The sequence below is a fragment of the Mustela putorius genome, unplaced genomic scaffold (genome assembly GCF_011764305.1).
Source record: "Mustela putorius furo isolate JIRA1106 unplaced genomic scaffold, ASM1176430v1.1 tig00000551_pilon_pilon_pilon, whole genome shotgun sequence".
Classification (NCBI taxonomy): domain Eukaryota; kingdom Metazoa; phylum Chordata; class Mammalia; order Carnivora; family Mustelidae; genus Mustela; species Mustela putorius.
In genome coordinates, this window is record NW_025421412.1 from 9,797,297 (window position 1) to 9,814,809 (window position 17,513).

The window sequence follows — 17,513 nt, forward strand, 5'->3', positions numbered from 1 at the left end:
GGGGCTGTCTCCCACTGTTTTTTTGTTCTTCATTTATCATCAAAAGTGAATGTTTTTTGTTCCCTACAAAAGTTATCCTCCCGTTAACTCAGTGTCTCTGCTCATGTGGTTCCCTCACCTAGAACACACTTTTTTCGAAATTATTATCTGTTTAATGCTACTCCTCCCTGTGGACTCAATTCCAGTTTAACTCACTTCATGAAGCCATATTTGCACCCAGATTTCTTTAGAAAACAGTATCTTCCTCTTCCCATTCTCAAGACACTCAGTCCCCTTCCCACCAGGTTGGCCATACCTGCCACAAATCCTTAGCACAGGGAGCAGCAAAGTTTTTCTATAAAGGGCAAAACAGTGACTATTTGAGGCTCTGTGTGCCATACACTCCCTGTGGCAACTATTTAACTCGCCATTACAGAAGAAAGCAGCATATGCCTACAAATGAGCTTGGCTGTGTTCTAATAAAACTTTATCAGCAAAAACAGAATGTGGCTTTCTGATCCTCCTGACCCCTGGCTTAGTACAGAGATACATGGTAGGGTGGTCAGTAGATACAAGGTTGATTAAATGTTATAAACAACACCACTAAGGAAAAGATGATGCATCAATTGGCTATGTGTTATCACATGATTATATATTGGATACATCCATTACGTGAATACAGTGCAGTGGCCAGCCCCATCAATTTTTAATAACATCTTTAATAAAATCTTGTGTGTCCAAGAGGGGAATCATGGGGTTCTGATCAGCTATACGACGTTAAAGCTTAGACAAAATAATGACATTCTGCCTCATTCGTTTTCTATTAAAACGGAAATCTGCAGAGTGTATGGTTCCATGAAGACTAGGGCTGATAGCCAGCCCTTGCTGTTTCCCACTAAAAGTATGTGGTTTGCATTTTTCTACTGAATAAAAATCAAGTACAAAACCGCTAGAGCAACACACTACGTCTTCACTATGTGTTTAGTGTTTTAATAGAAATAAATATATAATTGTAGTAACAAAATTGTCATAGTTGTCACACATTTCATTTTAAGCTCACTTAAAGAAATTGGGATTGAATTCATGTCCAATTTTCTATTTTCATTTCAAATAGATTTTGACAATATTTGCTGCACCTCTTACTAGGAAGTTTTCTTAGCCAAAGGATTTTACTGGTTTTCAATTTACTACATAAAAACTATGCAAAAATGTAATAAAAGCTGTCTATTTATTTGGATCGATTCCTATCTTTGACACAAAATGTTCTGTTGTCAGAGATAAAACATTACAGCAAGATCGTTGACTGCTACAAAAAAAAAAAAAATATCCACTCTGTCTTGGAAGTGATACAGTTTTCTGGACTATACATTAGAAAAACCTCAGGCAATTAAAAAATACTACGTTTGTTACTTTCCTCTGAAATATCTTCTATCATCTTTTTTAAAAACATACAAAATAATTGTTTCACCCTCTGAATTTCTTCCTCTTCTCTAAGTTCTATTGAATATAAAAATGCCAAGAAGGCAGGCAACATAAACCAAAGGGGGAATAAGGAACAGAGATGATTACCTACTGGAGAAAGGAGTCCCTGAATAATCATCCTCTATGAAGCTGCCATTTCTATTGAATTTGGCTTTTTTCAATTCTTTTTAGCAATTCCCTTGAATCTATGAAAATTATACCTTTAGTTTAGCAAGGGCTCCTTCCTCATAGGAATGAGAGATTTAACCCTGGATTTAACCAGGACCTTCCAGGAAGCCACCAGTTCTGGACACCTGCACCTTTGGCCTCCTTGAGGACAGAAAATGTCCCAGCACACAGAAGTCCCAGCACCTCATGAGGACACAGAAGAAGGATGTTGGAGGCACTGTATTTAATTCTCTTTGGACCCCAAACTTTTTATCTTTACCTTATCTTTGAAAAAGTCATAATAAATAACATCTATATTCCTGAGGTTTTGTGAAGTAGAAGATGCATATACCATTTAAGACATTCTAGTAAGTTTTTCTGAGTACAAAGAAAGCAAATAATAAACAAGCTTTTTCTCTTCTTAGGGGCCATACTACTACTGTGGGTTGTTCCATGACAACAGAACAAACAGAAGCTATGGCAGAAGCCCTAGGAGTTCCAGGTGTGCTCAGAGATCCATGGAAGACTGCCTGAGGATCCATGGACTGAATTTTCATCATATAATATGACAAAATACAGATTTTTTATTTCTGACATGATTTACAAACTCACTGATATTTTCCCCATTTGGTGAACCACTGAAAGCAGCGACATTCCTTCCAGATAAGGAGGAATAAGACGTTAATTTCACAGGGTCATTTTTTCGTCTTCTTTGGCTGTGGTCCTTAGCAGCTATGTTTAAAATGCCATAATTTAGTGCATGACCATTCCAGAGTCCTCGAGCACTGGCTGATGTAGTCGATCTAAGATATACTTAGAATAGTGTAGATCTGAATCCTACTTGCTGTCTTGAAATACTGCGGGAAGAACACACAGGGCTCCCTTGTCACGTGAAAACTCAGTGCATTTTCCACTGCAGTTCACTTAAAATGAGATATTTAATTAGGCCACCAAGAATTTTAAAAATATAATCAAAATCACCACGGGTGGTGTGGTGCTTAATTTAAATGCGTGCAGATCTATTCTCTTGAATGTTTAAGTCTAAAATCCCGTATCATTTGCTATAGCACTAGGTAGGACAGAAGATCTGTAGAACGTATCCATCTTATATAGCTGTGTTTATACCCATTAAACAAGTCCTCATTTCCCTGTTCCCATCCCCTGGCAGCCAGGGGCACTTTGTTTTCTGCTTCTATAAGTTTGACTATTTCAAATATGTCTCATATTAAGTATCCCTAACACCACTACACCCCCCCCACACACACACACACAAAGGGACACAAGGACATTATTTGGAGGCAAGGATACATTCATGACCTTGACTATGGTGATGGCATCATGGGTGTACACATATGTCCAAACTCATCAAATTGTATACATTAAATATGTGCAGTTTTTTGGTTTATCAATAATGCTTCAATAAATCTGTAAAAAAATTAGTAAAAATATAGAAAGATCCTCCCCTCCAAAAGTTGTTTTTTTTTTTAAATACACAGGAGAACTTCCATTTTTTAAATACTTTTTCTGTTTGAAATAATAACATCTCTGTGTACATGAATAAGAAAAATAATGATTCAGTTGTCAAAAAAAATCAAAGTAAAAATCACAGAGTTAAAAAAAATGCATGCATCATGGGAAACTTCTCTGATAAATAAAACAAGAATATTTAAAGATGTGCTTTGCCAGTAAAAGAGATAAATTATGGCTGTAATTGAAAAATCTCCAGATGGTGGGAATTTGGCGTGCTATTATTCTTTGAAAGTATGTTCCTAGCTAAGGGAATTGAACCAACTTGCTTAATTCATTAATTAAAATGTACTAATTGATAAAAATGAGGACATAGTTTCTATTTTCTAAAAGTTACAATATGAAATAATTAGCCTCAATTTATCATTCTTCCTCCACTTCCCACCTTCCCTTGTGGGAGTACACGTCTATGTGTGCTTCAGGACTAAAACCTACACAATACCTCTTAGAACAAGTCTGATAAAAGAAAACCAAAGGGCACAGAGGACAGGTAACAAAAGCATGCGAGATTGCAGACCAAACAAAAAGATGACTTAGACACAAGGACAATTGATGATCAAAGAAGGCAAATACAGCCAGCACAAGCCTCTGAATAATAATGCCTACAGAAAAATAATTTGTTTGATGATTATAGAAGTCAATGAAAGGAGTTTGATTATAGAAGTTAATGAAAGGAGTTTGATAAGTGGTAAGCAAAATGTAAGTTGAGTATTGAAATTGTCCCTATTGGTGGGCGAAGGGAACCCCTGTTATGTCCTGGTAGGAGGGTATATTGGTACACTTCTTCTAGATTTAGGATTTGCTTGGGTGGTTTTTTTTAATTGAAAAGCTTTAATATACTGGTAGGCATTTTGACGTATGTCTAAGAAAGATTTGTGCAAATTTTCTGTTGCAAGAATGTAAATGATAGTTTTTAGACCTTGAATAAATTAAGAGACTATTTAGATGTCTAGCAGAGGAGGACAGATTAAATTTGTCTGTCACAATTATACTGTGGAATACTATGCAACAATATCAATGATCTTGCATAAAAATGCTTTTAACCAGGAAATGCAGTCATTGTATATTGCTGACAAATTGGCATTGTTTAAAGACTGAGTAAATGACCTAAAACAACAGCTCTGGAGTTGGATGGCCTATAATAAAAGTTTGTATAAAAACTTACACTTGTGGCACTTATTATTCAAGATGACAAGCTATTCAAATTTCCAATTTCTTTTTCTGTAAAAAGAAGAATAATTATACTTCATACCTCATTGTATTGAGGACCTATTTTTTAAAAAAAGATAATACATTCAATATTCTTAGCATTTTACCTGTGGAGCAAGTGTACATAAATGCTGTTGATAGACAGCATGAATACATCAGTTTTAAAATATGTATATGTGTATTGCTATTGCTAAGATATGCATATAGTTACAAACCTCAACTGTTTTTTTTTCCTTCTCCTTTTTTTTTTTTTTAAGATTGTATTTATTTATTTGTTTATTTAAAAGAAAGAGCAAAAGAATGGCAGGAGGAGAGGGAGAAGCAGGATCCCACTGAGCAGGGAGCCTCACGTAGGGCTTGACCCCAGGACTCTAGGATCATGATCTGAGCCAAAGGCAGACTCTTAACCAACTGAGCCACCCAAGTGCCCCTCTCTTTGGGGTTAAGTATGGTTTTTTGTGTTTGCTTGTTTATTTGCTCTAACTGCATTCCCTGAATGTTTTACCTGGAAAAGAGTTGAGTCAGGAGTTCTCCTGCAGTAACAAACCACCCTAATATTCCAGCTGCTTAAAACAACAAAGGTTTATTTCTCCCTCTTGTTATAGGTCCTCGGTAGGTCAGCAGAGGTTTCTCCAACCATCCTCATTCAGACACCCAAGCTAATGGATCACCACCGTCGCAAACCCTGCAAATCCCCGTGAGGGGACAAGAGAGATGACAAATCTCTCACTGTCTCTTAAGCCTCTGTTCCTAAGTGATGCACATGAATTTGGCTCACATTGTTTGGACAAAGCCAGACACACACTCAGAAGGAGAACCTCAATTAAAAACTTAAAAATTGTATTCTTAAGTCAAAAAGAACTTAAAACTAATGTGTAGTCAATCATAAGCCATTTCAAGCTTTTGGAGCGGAACCTTGGCTTGAAACTTGAGAAAGCTGACCCTTAGCTCCAAAGCCCAGGAGGCAGAAATTAGGATGAACAAATCAAGTAGATGAGAGTCATCACATTAAATAAAAAGATATTTGTAGGCCATAAGGAATAGAAATCAAGGAGCCAAAGGATTAATAGAGTTTAAGAGATTATCTAAATTATCCCCCTGCTTTCAAGACACAATGATCACACTCAGTCATCACCAGCAGAAGCAAGTAATCTAATTTAATTTCCGGTGCACAAAAGCCTTTACCTGGCCCCTGAGGTGGACTACGCTGAAGAACTTCAGTACATTCTACGTGAAGAATTTTTTCCTTGGCCCCAGCTAGCGAACGGCCGCAGATCGCCGGCTTGAGAACCGATGGGCCTTGTAATTGCTTTCCTCACTCATGGAAGCACAGCTGCAGCTGCCACTCATTAATGGCAAAACTAATCCTTTATAAGTTTTCACACTGGCCATTTGCTTTAAAACATCCAATGCCAGTGAGTTTGCAAAGGTAGCTCTGTGAGAAAGAGAGGGTCTCTGGCCACTGGTCCGAGCCGTGGACTAGCTCTCATAAATCCCTGGTCTTCATTCTCAGAATTCTCATATTTTGTTATGGTTCCCTGCAAAATCACTCCACTCATCAATACCTCCATCTCCCTTGAGGAAACTGGAGAAGCTTTTTATTGATCTCTAAAGTACTTTAAAAAGCTTAAATGAATTATAAAAATAATAAAGTTTTCTAATGCTAAACATAATATTCAACACCTTTTTAACAAAATAAATTTTACATATGTGCTATTCCCTAAAAATGGTAACTAATACATTAGAGAATCTCTAGAAGGTAAGAAACAAAGATGTGTTTGTCAGAGTTAGCAAAAATTAAAACCCACCAAAATTAAAACCCACCATAATTTTCTTACCCTAACACCATATTAAAAAATGTAGGGACAAATAAAAAACAACTGGTAATAGAGAGTGATTTTCTATGTTTGAGACATACTTTATAGGCTTTTCTTATTTTTCCATCATAAACTTGTTATTTTTAAACAATGAATGAATGCATAACAGTAATCTGAAGGACACTGACTTTTAACCTTTGTTCCTTTAAAAGCGTGACAGGTTTACTCAAGCTCTCAAATGATGATATTTTATTAATGCAGGTAGAACAGTAGTTTCCATGTGGGGCTGCTGGTGAAAAGGGGTCAAGTCAGAAATAAAATTTATGAAATGAAAACTTTCTTTTACCCATATCCTAACCTTGTACTTATAATCAGTAAGGATACATATCAGAATATGGGAACATCACCTATGGTACAAATAATCCTGGGGACTTTGTTTTCTACGTGAAGAAAACTCTAAGTAATCAAAAAGACAACTGATAACAAATAATGGGAAAGATGGAAGGAAACTGGAACCCTCTTGCATTGCTGGTGGGAATGTAAAATGGTGCCCCCACTTTAAAGACAGTTCAGATGTACCTCAAAAAGCTAGAGTTACCCTATGACCCAGCAACTCCACGTATATGTATATACCCAGGGGAAATTAAAACACACACCCACACAAAAATTTATACATGAATGTTCATAGAACATTATTCATGATGGTCAAGAAGTTTCCAGAAATAATCCAAATGTCTACTAACAGATGAATGGATAAATACATGTGGTATATCCACACAAATGTGTACTATCCAGCCATCAAAAGGAATGAAGTACATGGATAAAGCTTGACAATAGTATGCTAAGTGAAAAAAAGCCAGAAACAAAAAATCACATATTTTATTATTACATTCATATGAAATACTCAGATTAGGGAAATCCATGGGGACAGAAGCATATCAGAGTTTCTAGGGGTTGACGGGAGAGAGGAATGGGGAGTGATTGGTAAGGCGCACAGGATTTCTTTTACTGGTGATGAAAATGCTCTGGGATGAGATAGCGGTGAAAGCTGCATAATTTTATAAATATACTAAAAACCACTTAGTGGCGTACTTAAAAAGAGTGAATTCTGTGGTATTTGAATTATAGCTCAATAAAAAATTTATTTTTCAAAGAGGAAGCTGCAACATAAATTAAATTTCCGATCTAACATTCAGGTAAAAGGAAGTGTTTCTCTTTTTCATCTTTCATGAGGAAAATTTGTAGTAATTTCAATTACCAGGTCCTCCAAAGGCATATTTCATATTAACTTTGCCATTTCCATGTGAGAGGTGAAAATGCATTTCTTATTTTGATAAATTGAAAATAATGGAACCAGCTATCCTTTAGACAAATTCTTCTTTCTCTTCCAATTTGTACTTGATCTGGGACCAAGAGCAGACCCGAGGCTATGTGTCCTGTAGAACAACATAAGCCTACTCAGAGCGGTCTGTTCCCAGGATGCTTTTTCAAAAGCTAACAAGCTCCTCAACGCAATGCTAATGAGTTTCAGAAATGTCAGTGGACAATTAAATGGTCTCATTCAGAAAGTTTTGAGCAGATATCCAAACTTTTTCTTTAAAAAAAGATATACTCTTAATCCCCTTGATCTACTTCATTCATCGTCCCCATCACCTCCCCTCTGGCAACCACTAGTTTGTTCCCTGTAGGAGTCTGTTCTCTTGTTTGTCTTTTTCTCTTTGTGCATTTGTTTCTTAAACTCCACATATAAGCGAAATCATATGGTATTTATCTTCTTTATCTGACTTATTTCACTTAGCACTATACCCTCCAGAGGCATCCATGTTGTTGCAAATGGCAAGAGCTCATTCTTCTTTATGGCTGAGTAATATTCCATGGTGTATAGACATCTTCTCTGTCCATTCATCTACTGATGAATGCTTAGGCTGCTTTTGTATCTTGGCTATAGCAAATAATGTTGCAGTATACATAGGCATGCATACATCTTTTCAAATTAATGTTTTCATATTCTTTGTGTAAATACACAGTAATGGAATTACTGGATCATGTAATTCCATTTTTAACGTGTTAGATTTTTTAATTAAATTTCCGTTTTCCACAGTGGTTGTACCAATCTGCATTCCTGTCAACAGTACACAAGGGTTACTTTTTTCCACATCCTTGCCTACACTTGTTATTTCTTGTCTTTTTTATTCTAGCCATTCTGCTAGGTGTAAGGTGATACCTCATTGTGGTTTTGATATGCATTTCCCTGGTGATTGAGCATGTTTTCATATGTCTGCTGGCCATCTGCATGTTTTCTTTGAAAAAATATCTATTTGGAAACTCTGTTTTTTAATCAGACTGTAAGGGTTTTTTGGTTTTTGTTGTTGTTGTTGATTTTGGTGTTGAGAGGTATAAGTTCTTTATATATTTTGGTACTAACCCCCGATGGATATAACATTTGCAAATATCTTGTCCCATTCAGTAGGTTGACTTTTTGTTTTGTTTGTTAACTTTGCTGTGCACAACTGTTTTTTGGTTGTTTTTTTTTTAATGTAGCACTGAACTGACCTGAACTAAACAGAAACTAAACAGACCTCAAAGCTGAACTGATAGTATGAGTAAGAGTAAGTGAGAGAGAATGTGTGTGTATATGCATGCGTAAAACAGAGAGGGAGAAAGAGAAAGATTATATTTCTCCATGTACTTTCAGTAATGGAAATGGGATGTATTATTAGTTCTGCAAAGACGAATCTTTCCTTATTGAGGCATCGCAGCTAAGTAAGATAGTATGTGATATTATGTTAAATAAGATATACATGAACTGAATGCACTGGACTCATAGGACAGGAGGTGGTGACAAAGCCTGAGAGCCCTCACTTACCCCTTCCAGAGCAAGGCAGAGCAGAGCTTCCTTGGCACTTCCTGATGCTCTCCTCCGCAGACAGTGGGCAGGAACGTGGGTGCTCACACTTCCTCCCATGCCAGCCTACCTTGCAGTCACATCTTCCGCAATTACACTGCCCATGACCTTCAGAGTGAGAGTGTAAAAGAATATGAAAAAATAGACGATGAAGTCAGAATTAGTTTTCATTTCAACAGTGAGTATCACAAATGAGCCAGGATCTCAACACCATATGAAACCCTAAAGCCAAGGCATCTTTTTCTCAAGTTCTTAAATACCGGATTTACATTGATTGATCATGAGGGGTAAAGAAAAGCAACTGCTCCTGATAAGATAAATGGGTCTGTAGGACTACACACATGAATCCATCAAAATCCAGGTGCATGTGATTGTATTGGTCTGCTGGGGCCTAAATGGGGTATTTGATGGATTTGGTAATTAATTCATGTGGAGAAGAGCCATAGGAAACTGAAAACAATTTGCTGTTGAGACATGTCTTATCTTGTGGAGTCCCCCACACTTTTCATTACGTTTTTTCTACACACTACATGCTTAACCTGGAGACTCTTAGCCTAAAACCAATAACCTCTGTGGCGTTCACATTTCCTGAGGAGCAGTGTAGTATACCCAAAAGAGGAAAGATATTAAACTTCTTTACACATGGTCACAGAGCCTGTAACAAATTGTGATGAGTAGTGACATGGTTTGACAAAAAATGGCATATGTTATCCATCAAATAAATGCGTCCAAATCCTGGTCCTGCTGTGTACGGAGCATAGCTGGTCAAATGTCAACATTTCTGAGACTTAGTTTCTTCATTTTTGAATAAGATAGTAATACATTGTCTGTCCATATTTATCAGGAAGTACATAATGCATCTTAAAATGCTACATAAAAGTGAGCTACTATTATTTTTATTCAAGTCCACCTATGTAAACAAGTAGGAATAGAAAGAAAGGCAAGAAAGCTGAGCTTTTCTTAATTCCTAGTCAACATTTAGATACTCATTATTACAGATGCAGAACACTGGATTTCCATAACTCTGCAAAAATGCATGACATTTTTTAATTTTAAGTAGTCTCCATGCCAAACGTGGATCCCAATGTAGGACCCAAACTCACGATTCTGAGATCAAGACCTGAGCTGAGGTCAAGAGTTGGATGTTCAACCGACTAAGCTAACCAGGTGCCCCCAAAAATGCATGAAAAACTTTAAAGGAAGTGAAATTACATTTTCTTGAAGTAAACTGAGTGTGATGTTAATGGGTGAAAATCTTGGTATTTCGTCTTTGGCATCTGATATTAATATAAATCATACAATATGGAAGCTGCTCTTCAGTACAGTTTCAAGTACAGTTTTCAAGTACAATTCGGCTGTTTATAGAAGCCAATGGCTCTGGAGTTCTTGGAGACAAGAGGTCTTTTTCCTAGGTCAGTTAGATCTACAAGGATACTGGACAAAGGACAGAACATGCTCTCATTGGTGAGAGACTAGTTGATAAAAAGAACAGTGAAAAACAGTTATATTGAAAGGGAGGAAGAAAGCTTCATTTTTAAAAGCTGAAAATAGCTGTGAACATCAGAAGAAAATATTCAGTACGCAAGGATGTCAAGCGGTCCCTGACTACCCAGGACACCACCACCACACACTCAGTGTGCGGTCTGGTCCCCAGGCACGGAATGAAGCAGGAGCCTGTGCACAGGGAGAGAACAGTGACCGAGGGGAGAATGCTCTCCACTTCTGTGGATGGAAAACAAGCTTCAGAGCAGCCATTAGTTTCTACCTCAGGTTCATTCCCATGTCAACATTTCAAACACAACTCATGGTGCAATGAAATGAATTCATGAAGACTGTCAGATGTTATGAAGAAGAGATTTTTAGAGTTAAGATCCTGTCCCATTAATAACAAAAGAAGTCAGAGGATACACGGACACATTTTGGGGTGGGGGGTGAGGGAATGTAGCTGCTCTAGACCTCAAAGGAGAAATCTCTGAAACTCTCTCACCATTATGCTCCAGATTCACTCTCTGTTTTCTATGATACCGTTTTCCTCACTCAGTTTTTAATCTCTACACTTTTCTCCCTAAAGTTGTGCCTTTTTTTCTAACCCTTTCTAAAGTTATGCCTTTTCTAACCCTTCACTGTTTCTGTGCTCTGATAGTCACTGGGGGAAAGGCAGCCAATGCGCTCCTACATCTCTATTTCCTGTACATTTAGGGCAGCATCAAGAACGCTCTCAAGAATGAGACCTATAAGCTGGAGCATCACCTCCAGGCATCGCCAGCTCCAAGCACAGCTGGGCAGAACACATACAATGTGTCCCTCACTTTTGCCACATATGTGATGAGCTCCAGCCTCCCGCGCCTTTCACCTCGGCCTCAGCCTTCACCCATCAAAGTCCCCTCGATAATCCCACTAAGTCCATTGTTTAGGCACAGGAATAAATTGATGAGACCGTGTCACTGCTGTGATGGACTGCAGAATGAAAGCTTTTGCCTCTAAATAGGAAACTGTCACAGCAGGAAAATATTATTTAGTTCAGGATGACCACGGGTCCTCCTCAAATCACCTGCTTAGGAGTCTCCTCTACACTCTGCCATCTGAAGTCAACATCAATTGAACAAGTTTGGGCTGAAGAAAGAAGGGCTATTAAATTATGAATGGCCTAAGTCAATCATCTATAATGAATGAAATTCCTGAGAGTCAGCGAATGCATGGCAACCACTTTAAATGATAGTAGGGATATAGAATGTTTCTTAAGGGTTTCATTGTTTTGGGAAAGTAGAAATACCTAAATCAAACATCTCAGTGAGGATCACAGAGAAGCAAATGTCAAAGTAATAAAGAAAGTTTCAGGGTACCTGGGTGGCTCAGTGGGTTAAGCCTCTGCCTTCAGTTCACGTCATGATCTTAGGGTCCTGGGATCGAGCCCTCTTTGCTCAGCAGGGAGCCTCCTTCCCTCTCTCTCTGCCTGCCTCTACGCCTACTTATGCTCTCTCTCTGTCAAATAAATAAATAAAATCTTGGAAAAAAAAAGAAAGTAATAAAGAAAGTTTGAATAATTCTAGCCTAATAGGAAGAAAAAAAGTAGTGTTGACAGCAGTACTGCTGATCTAAATGTTTATTAGAGATTAGTTTAAAACATAAACATAACTTTTACTTTCTAGGTAATGAAGATTATATCCTCCATCTTTCAATAACTCTAATTCATGTGCAGTTCAAGTATATTTTAGAACACTTTAGGATCTCAATTTAAATGAAACTACCTTTTCTATAAAATCCTTTATGATAATTCATCAGTGGAGTTAGGAAATCACTTAAAAATGCATGGTATTGATATCAGATTCTGAAGCTGGTATTAAGGCTTTCAGAGAAAACAGGAAATCATAAAATGAAATTGCAATTTCTCTCCTGGAATTACTAATTTCTTAATTTTAGTATAAAAGTTATGCCAAAGAGGGAAAAAGAGGATCATTTTATAGGAATAAAATGAAGAAGATGAAAATGCTTGATGTTGATATATAAAAAAAGAATTTAGAAATGATAAGATCTGTTTAGCATGAAAATCCTTTTGACTGCCATAATATACTACAGTAAGTCTTTTCCAAACAAAACGGTGAAGATGCACAAAAGCAGAAATTAGGAGTTCTGTATCTTCAGTCTAAATACATCACTAGTATACCTTTCTGGTCCTAATCTCATTTTATCTTTAAAATGACAGAATTATAAAATGTGAATTTTACCACACTGATATTTCATACTTCCACACTAGTTTGCCAAGTAGATACACAGACAGATAAACAGATAGACAGACAGACAGATAGATAGATATGGCCTCCAGGTGTTAATTCCATTGTTTCTAACAAGTATTCCTTTAAACTCTGTAGGCAGAGGGTCAACAAATACAGAATGTGGTTATCCCTGATAGCAAACATGTAAAGAATGCACATTAGAGAATAGCTTTCAGAAGACCTATGACCTGCATTAAATACACACACACACACACACACACGGAAGAACAACACGATGCCCAGGTGATGGGATCACAGCCCAATCAGTACCACTTGGGCAGGCAGCTGGCACCATGGCTGTGGCCGTGCTGGGCATGCAGGAGCTTTAAAGGCTCTCAGGCCATTATGGGAGAGGGTGATGATACCAAAACCTATTTTTTCTCTGTAATCATTGTGCTCTTTGGAGCAAAGTCATCTCAGAAATATCAATCCGGGACCAACGTAGTTGCATCCATTCCAGATAAATGTTCTTCTGCTGTAGAAGATATTTCTTTCTTTTAAAATGATCAAAACTTCTTGTGAACTGGGATCTGACTTCTACGATCAGCTTCTTACAAAGTAAGATGATGACCATTAATAGGAAAAGTTTGGGGGAATAAATTAGAGCTAACTAGTACTTGTTATTTAAGAAAACAAATCCGTTTGGTTTATTTGCTGATTTTTCTTTCAAGACAATGCAACCTGAATGTACTCAATCATGTCCTTCAGTTTCTTTCCACGATGCTTTGGTAATGCACCATGATGAGTTCACCCACACAATGTGGTCCTATCAAATGATTCCATTTTCTAAATTAATGGAATGCTAAGCCAAGGCTAACCTATTTTCATCATTGTGATAGACAGGCCAGGTTGAAAAATTGAGTTTAAGGTCACACTGCATCATATTTTAGCAGTTACGGGATTTGGGGGAATAGACCAGAGTGTCAACAGCCATCGGGAATAAAAGTTATTTTGGGACCAGGAAGTCAACCCAGTGGAGCAGCTCACAGAACAGCAGTAACAAACAGAGCCGCTGGCACACTTCGGGATGGCTGGTCAAGCCCTGGTTATTGTAGCTACACTCAAATTCTGTTAATAGTAATGTCTCTGAGGTGTTGTGTATGTACGTGTATCTGGGTGTGCACCTGAATTATATCTGTGTATAGATGAAGTGGTTTTTGTTATTGTTTTGTTTTTTGTTGTTTGTTTGTTTTGCATAGGGTGTGTTTTTCCCTGATAAGCCCATGAACACACACACACACACACACACACAATGTGGATGATGAACAACAAATAGGAATGAAAGAAGAAATAAATAAAACTGATTTATTTGGGACCAGGGAGCAGGTTTTAAAATAGTTGTGTCTGGTGTACCCACGATGTAACAGGCACAAAATATTTACATTTTAGCGCGTTATTGATTAGATGAACGGCCTCGGTGGGAATGAATGAAAACGAAGAGAACATCAATTAAAAGTGCAAAGTCAACCAACCCGCCGGGAGATTTCCCTGGGACTCAAATAAGACAAACACCTCAGGATGGCAAGAATGGGAGCGCAAAATAAAGCTGTGTTTCACCTGAGCCTTCTTACATCCCAGCCTTGCATAAGTCACTGGAGAACATTGACATCGCTGGGTTACTCCTGTCTCCTACCACAGAGGCACTAACAGCCTCGACAGTCTGCTGCATGGCATGCTTCCCGGGGTACCGCTCCGAGGGCCAGTGAGGACAATTATGAAGACTAATAGTTCACTGAACAGAATGTCTAGAATTCAACAGATTTGCTGAGAATGAAGATATCCCAGAGATGGGTGCCTGCTTCAGATCATAACGATGTTCAGAGAGGCTTTGTTTTATAAGAATCGGGAACGTCCAGAGGACAGTTCTGCCTTACCAAAATAAAATAAAATTGAAGAAGTTTGTTTGCATCACTTGAAGATTCAATTACATGAGTCCTTGGGTTCTGCATGTGTTTCTAGATGACACTTAATGGCTGCATGAACCCTGTCAAGTTACTTAATTTTTTGAACTTGTTTCCTCTCCTGTTAAAATGCAGGTAATAATGTCTCCCGCTCTGAGTGAGGGTGAACATAAAAGGGAACAAGGGGGGGCACCTGGGTAGCTCAGTGGGTTAAGCCTCTGCCTTCGGCTCAGGTCATGAGGGTCCTGGGATCGAGCCCCATATTGGGCTCTCTGCTCAGAGGGGAGCCTGCTTCCCCCTCTCTCTGCCTGCCCCTCTGCCTACTTGTCATCTCTGTCAAATAAATAAATAAGATCTTTTTAAAAATGGGGGGGGGGGCAAGGGCCGTGAAATGGGCTAAAAGAGTGGGGTCTCTGTTAAAGTGAGTTTCTTCTTCCCTAAATTCCTCCTTTTAAGTGTGGGGGGCAGGCTATGGAGCACTGGCCGCGCTCAGTTCACCTCAACACAGAAATGCTAAGATCACACTTCCAGACTGATGTCTTGTCCCAACCACAGCCTCTTGCCTCATCCCCAACCTAGAGTGGTAACTCTGAGCCCAGATGACACGCAGTAGGAATTGTGAGCTTCCAATAAAAGGACTGAAGTGTCACTGCCCGTCTTCACCCCACGACCTCTCTATTTCACCATGAGACAGAACAGCGCGTGTGACCCTGAATGGTCACTATTATGTAGCTATTCTGAATTTTTCAACCCCACTCCCAAGTCAAGATCATGGGCTTATCAGGGAAAAACACACCCTATGCAAAACAAACAAACAACAAAAAACAAAACAATAACAAAACCCAAAACCAGTAACATCTTATCAGAAAGTCAAAAACATAATTTTTTATATAGCTTGATTATCTCCTTCATTCCCCCACTTAAAATTATTTGGAGTCATGTTTTATCTCACTGACAATCTTAAAATAACATTTTAAAATGACATTTGCTGAATCTTAATATACTTTTAATGACCCACTCTTGGGCTCTATCTTTTCATGTTTAGCCCTGACTCTTCAGACTCACATATTCAATGGACTGGGGGAAAAAAAAAAAAAAAGCTTTGGATTGCTCTTGGTCCTTTAGGCTCAATATCTAGAAATAAATTTCCCCGTTTCAGTAAATGGCCCCCAGACAACCAGACTGGAAACCTGTGAGTGTAGCATGCTGCTGCCTAAAACCATCACTAGCTCCCCATTGTCTCTGGAACACGAGTCTGGTTCTGCAGCAGGGTAAAAAGACCTCAAGTTCTGTTTCTCACCCGCTTTAACTTTTGTCTCTGGTGCACTCTGGTGATAACTAAACTGATTCCGAGGCCCCAGCACAGATCACACACTTCTACTCTGTGTGTGTGCACAGATCACACATTTTTACATCCTAGGACGTGCCTCTCATCTCTTTTTACCTGGGAGCCTACCTTTCAGGCAGGGTAGGGGCAGGCACGTGAATGGTGATCCAAAAAAATCAGCAGTGCAGGAACCTAAGTCACCACCTCTGTGAAGAGCCTCATCCCACTGAGGAAAATGCCAAAGGAGCCCACGCCCAACATTTTCTACACTGTTTACTTATAATGTTTGTTCGTTGCTTCTCCAGTCCTGATGGGATGTGAACTCCGTGAGAGCAGGGATGGGATCTGTGCTGTTCGCTGTTCAGTCCCCAGATCAATGAATGGCCCGGGAAGCAACAAATCCATGACTCGGCGAATCTCCCATTCCACACTATATTAAAATTTCATGTTTATGTGGCAGTTTTGTCATTGTTGTTTTGTTTTGGTTTTGGCGGGTTTATTTTGTTGTTGTTTGTTTTGTCCTTTTTGCTATCCAGTAAGTTTTTTGAGGGCAGAACCCATGAATTCTTGTATCTTTAGACCACTGATATCTTACATAGTGCCTCCAGCATAGTTGGCTCCTGACGTTTGTCCCAGTAAAGTGAAGTCGAAACAAACATTTTTTCAGTAAAGAGAGAACCTTCTACTTCTTTGGATTCATAGACCTTGTGAACATTGTGATTCTGTCTCTTGGCTGTGAGGTCCTCACCGGTTATGGAACTTCGCTGAGCCTCACTAATCCCATGTGTAGACTGAGAAGAAATAGATTCCCTTCCTCATAGACCTTGACCAAAAAACAAATGCCACAATCTGGAAGGTGCTTAGACGGTATCTGGCACAGAGAGTCACCCAAGAGTTGGCAGTGGTATCATTTCCATTGTGGTGATAATAAAGACCCCTCCTACATAATGAGCAACAGAAAAATCTGGAAAGGGCATCCCCTCAAGAGTAGGGTTCTCACAAAATGTTCAGGAAGTTCTCCTGCACATGCGGAATAATCAGGAGAGGGAAGTTCTTCTCCAGTGGGAGCTTCAGCCGCAGTCTCTCCCCTCCGCAGGACCAGAGAAGCTCCTGCGGCTGCATAATCCTGATTAAATAGGGCAGCTCTTTCATCTCCCTTTGCCAGCTAACCTTCAGGGGACGGTGGAGTTTCCTATCTATTACATACCCATCAAGCAGTCCAGCTTTAAAAAGAGGGATATGCGTAGCTCTCCGTCTCCTGGGTGGTCAAATATAATGGGGCTGAAAAGCCGTAACCAGTTTTTGCTCAACGATGCTTTTTTTAGAGAAATCTGACTGCCTTCTTTTTCCCTCTGAGCCCTGAGAAGGCCTGGCAGGGTGTGTTTTGCCTTAGCACTTAAAACTGCAAGTGCAAATTCCCGGGGTGCCTGGGTGGCTCAGTGGGTT

At 38.9% G+C, this 17,513-nt stretch overlaps 1 protein-coding gene across 1 annotated transcript in view; it reads right to left on the reverse strand.

Moving 5' to 3' along the window:
- Positions 1 to 17,513, reverse strand: part of ITGBL1 (integrin subunit beta like 1) — a 213,252-nt gene that overhangs the window by 94,739 nt on the left and 101,000 nt on the right. The window contains exon 7 of the mRNA XM_045081345.1: positions 9,028 to 9,174. Coding sequence (XP_044937280.1) covers positions 9,028 to 9,174 — 147 coding nt within the window. The remainder of the gene's footprint in view (positions 1 to 9,027; positions 9,175 to 17,513) is intronic.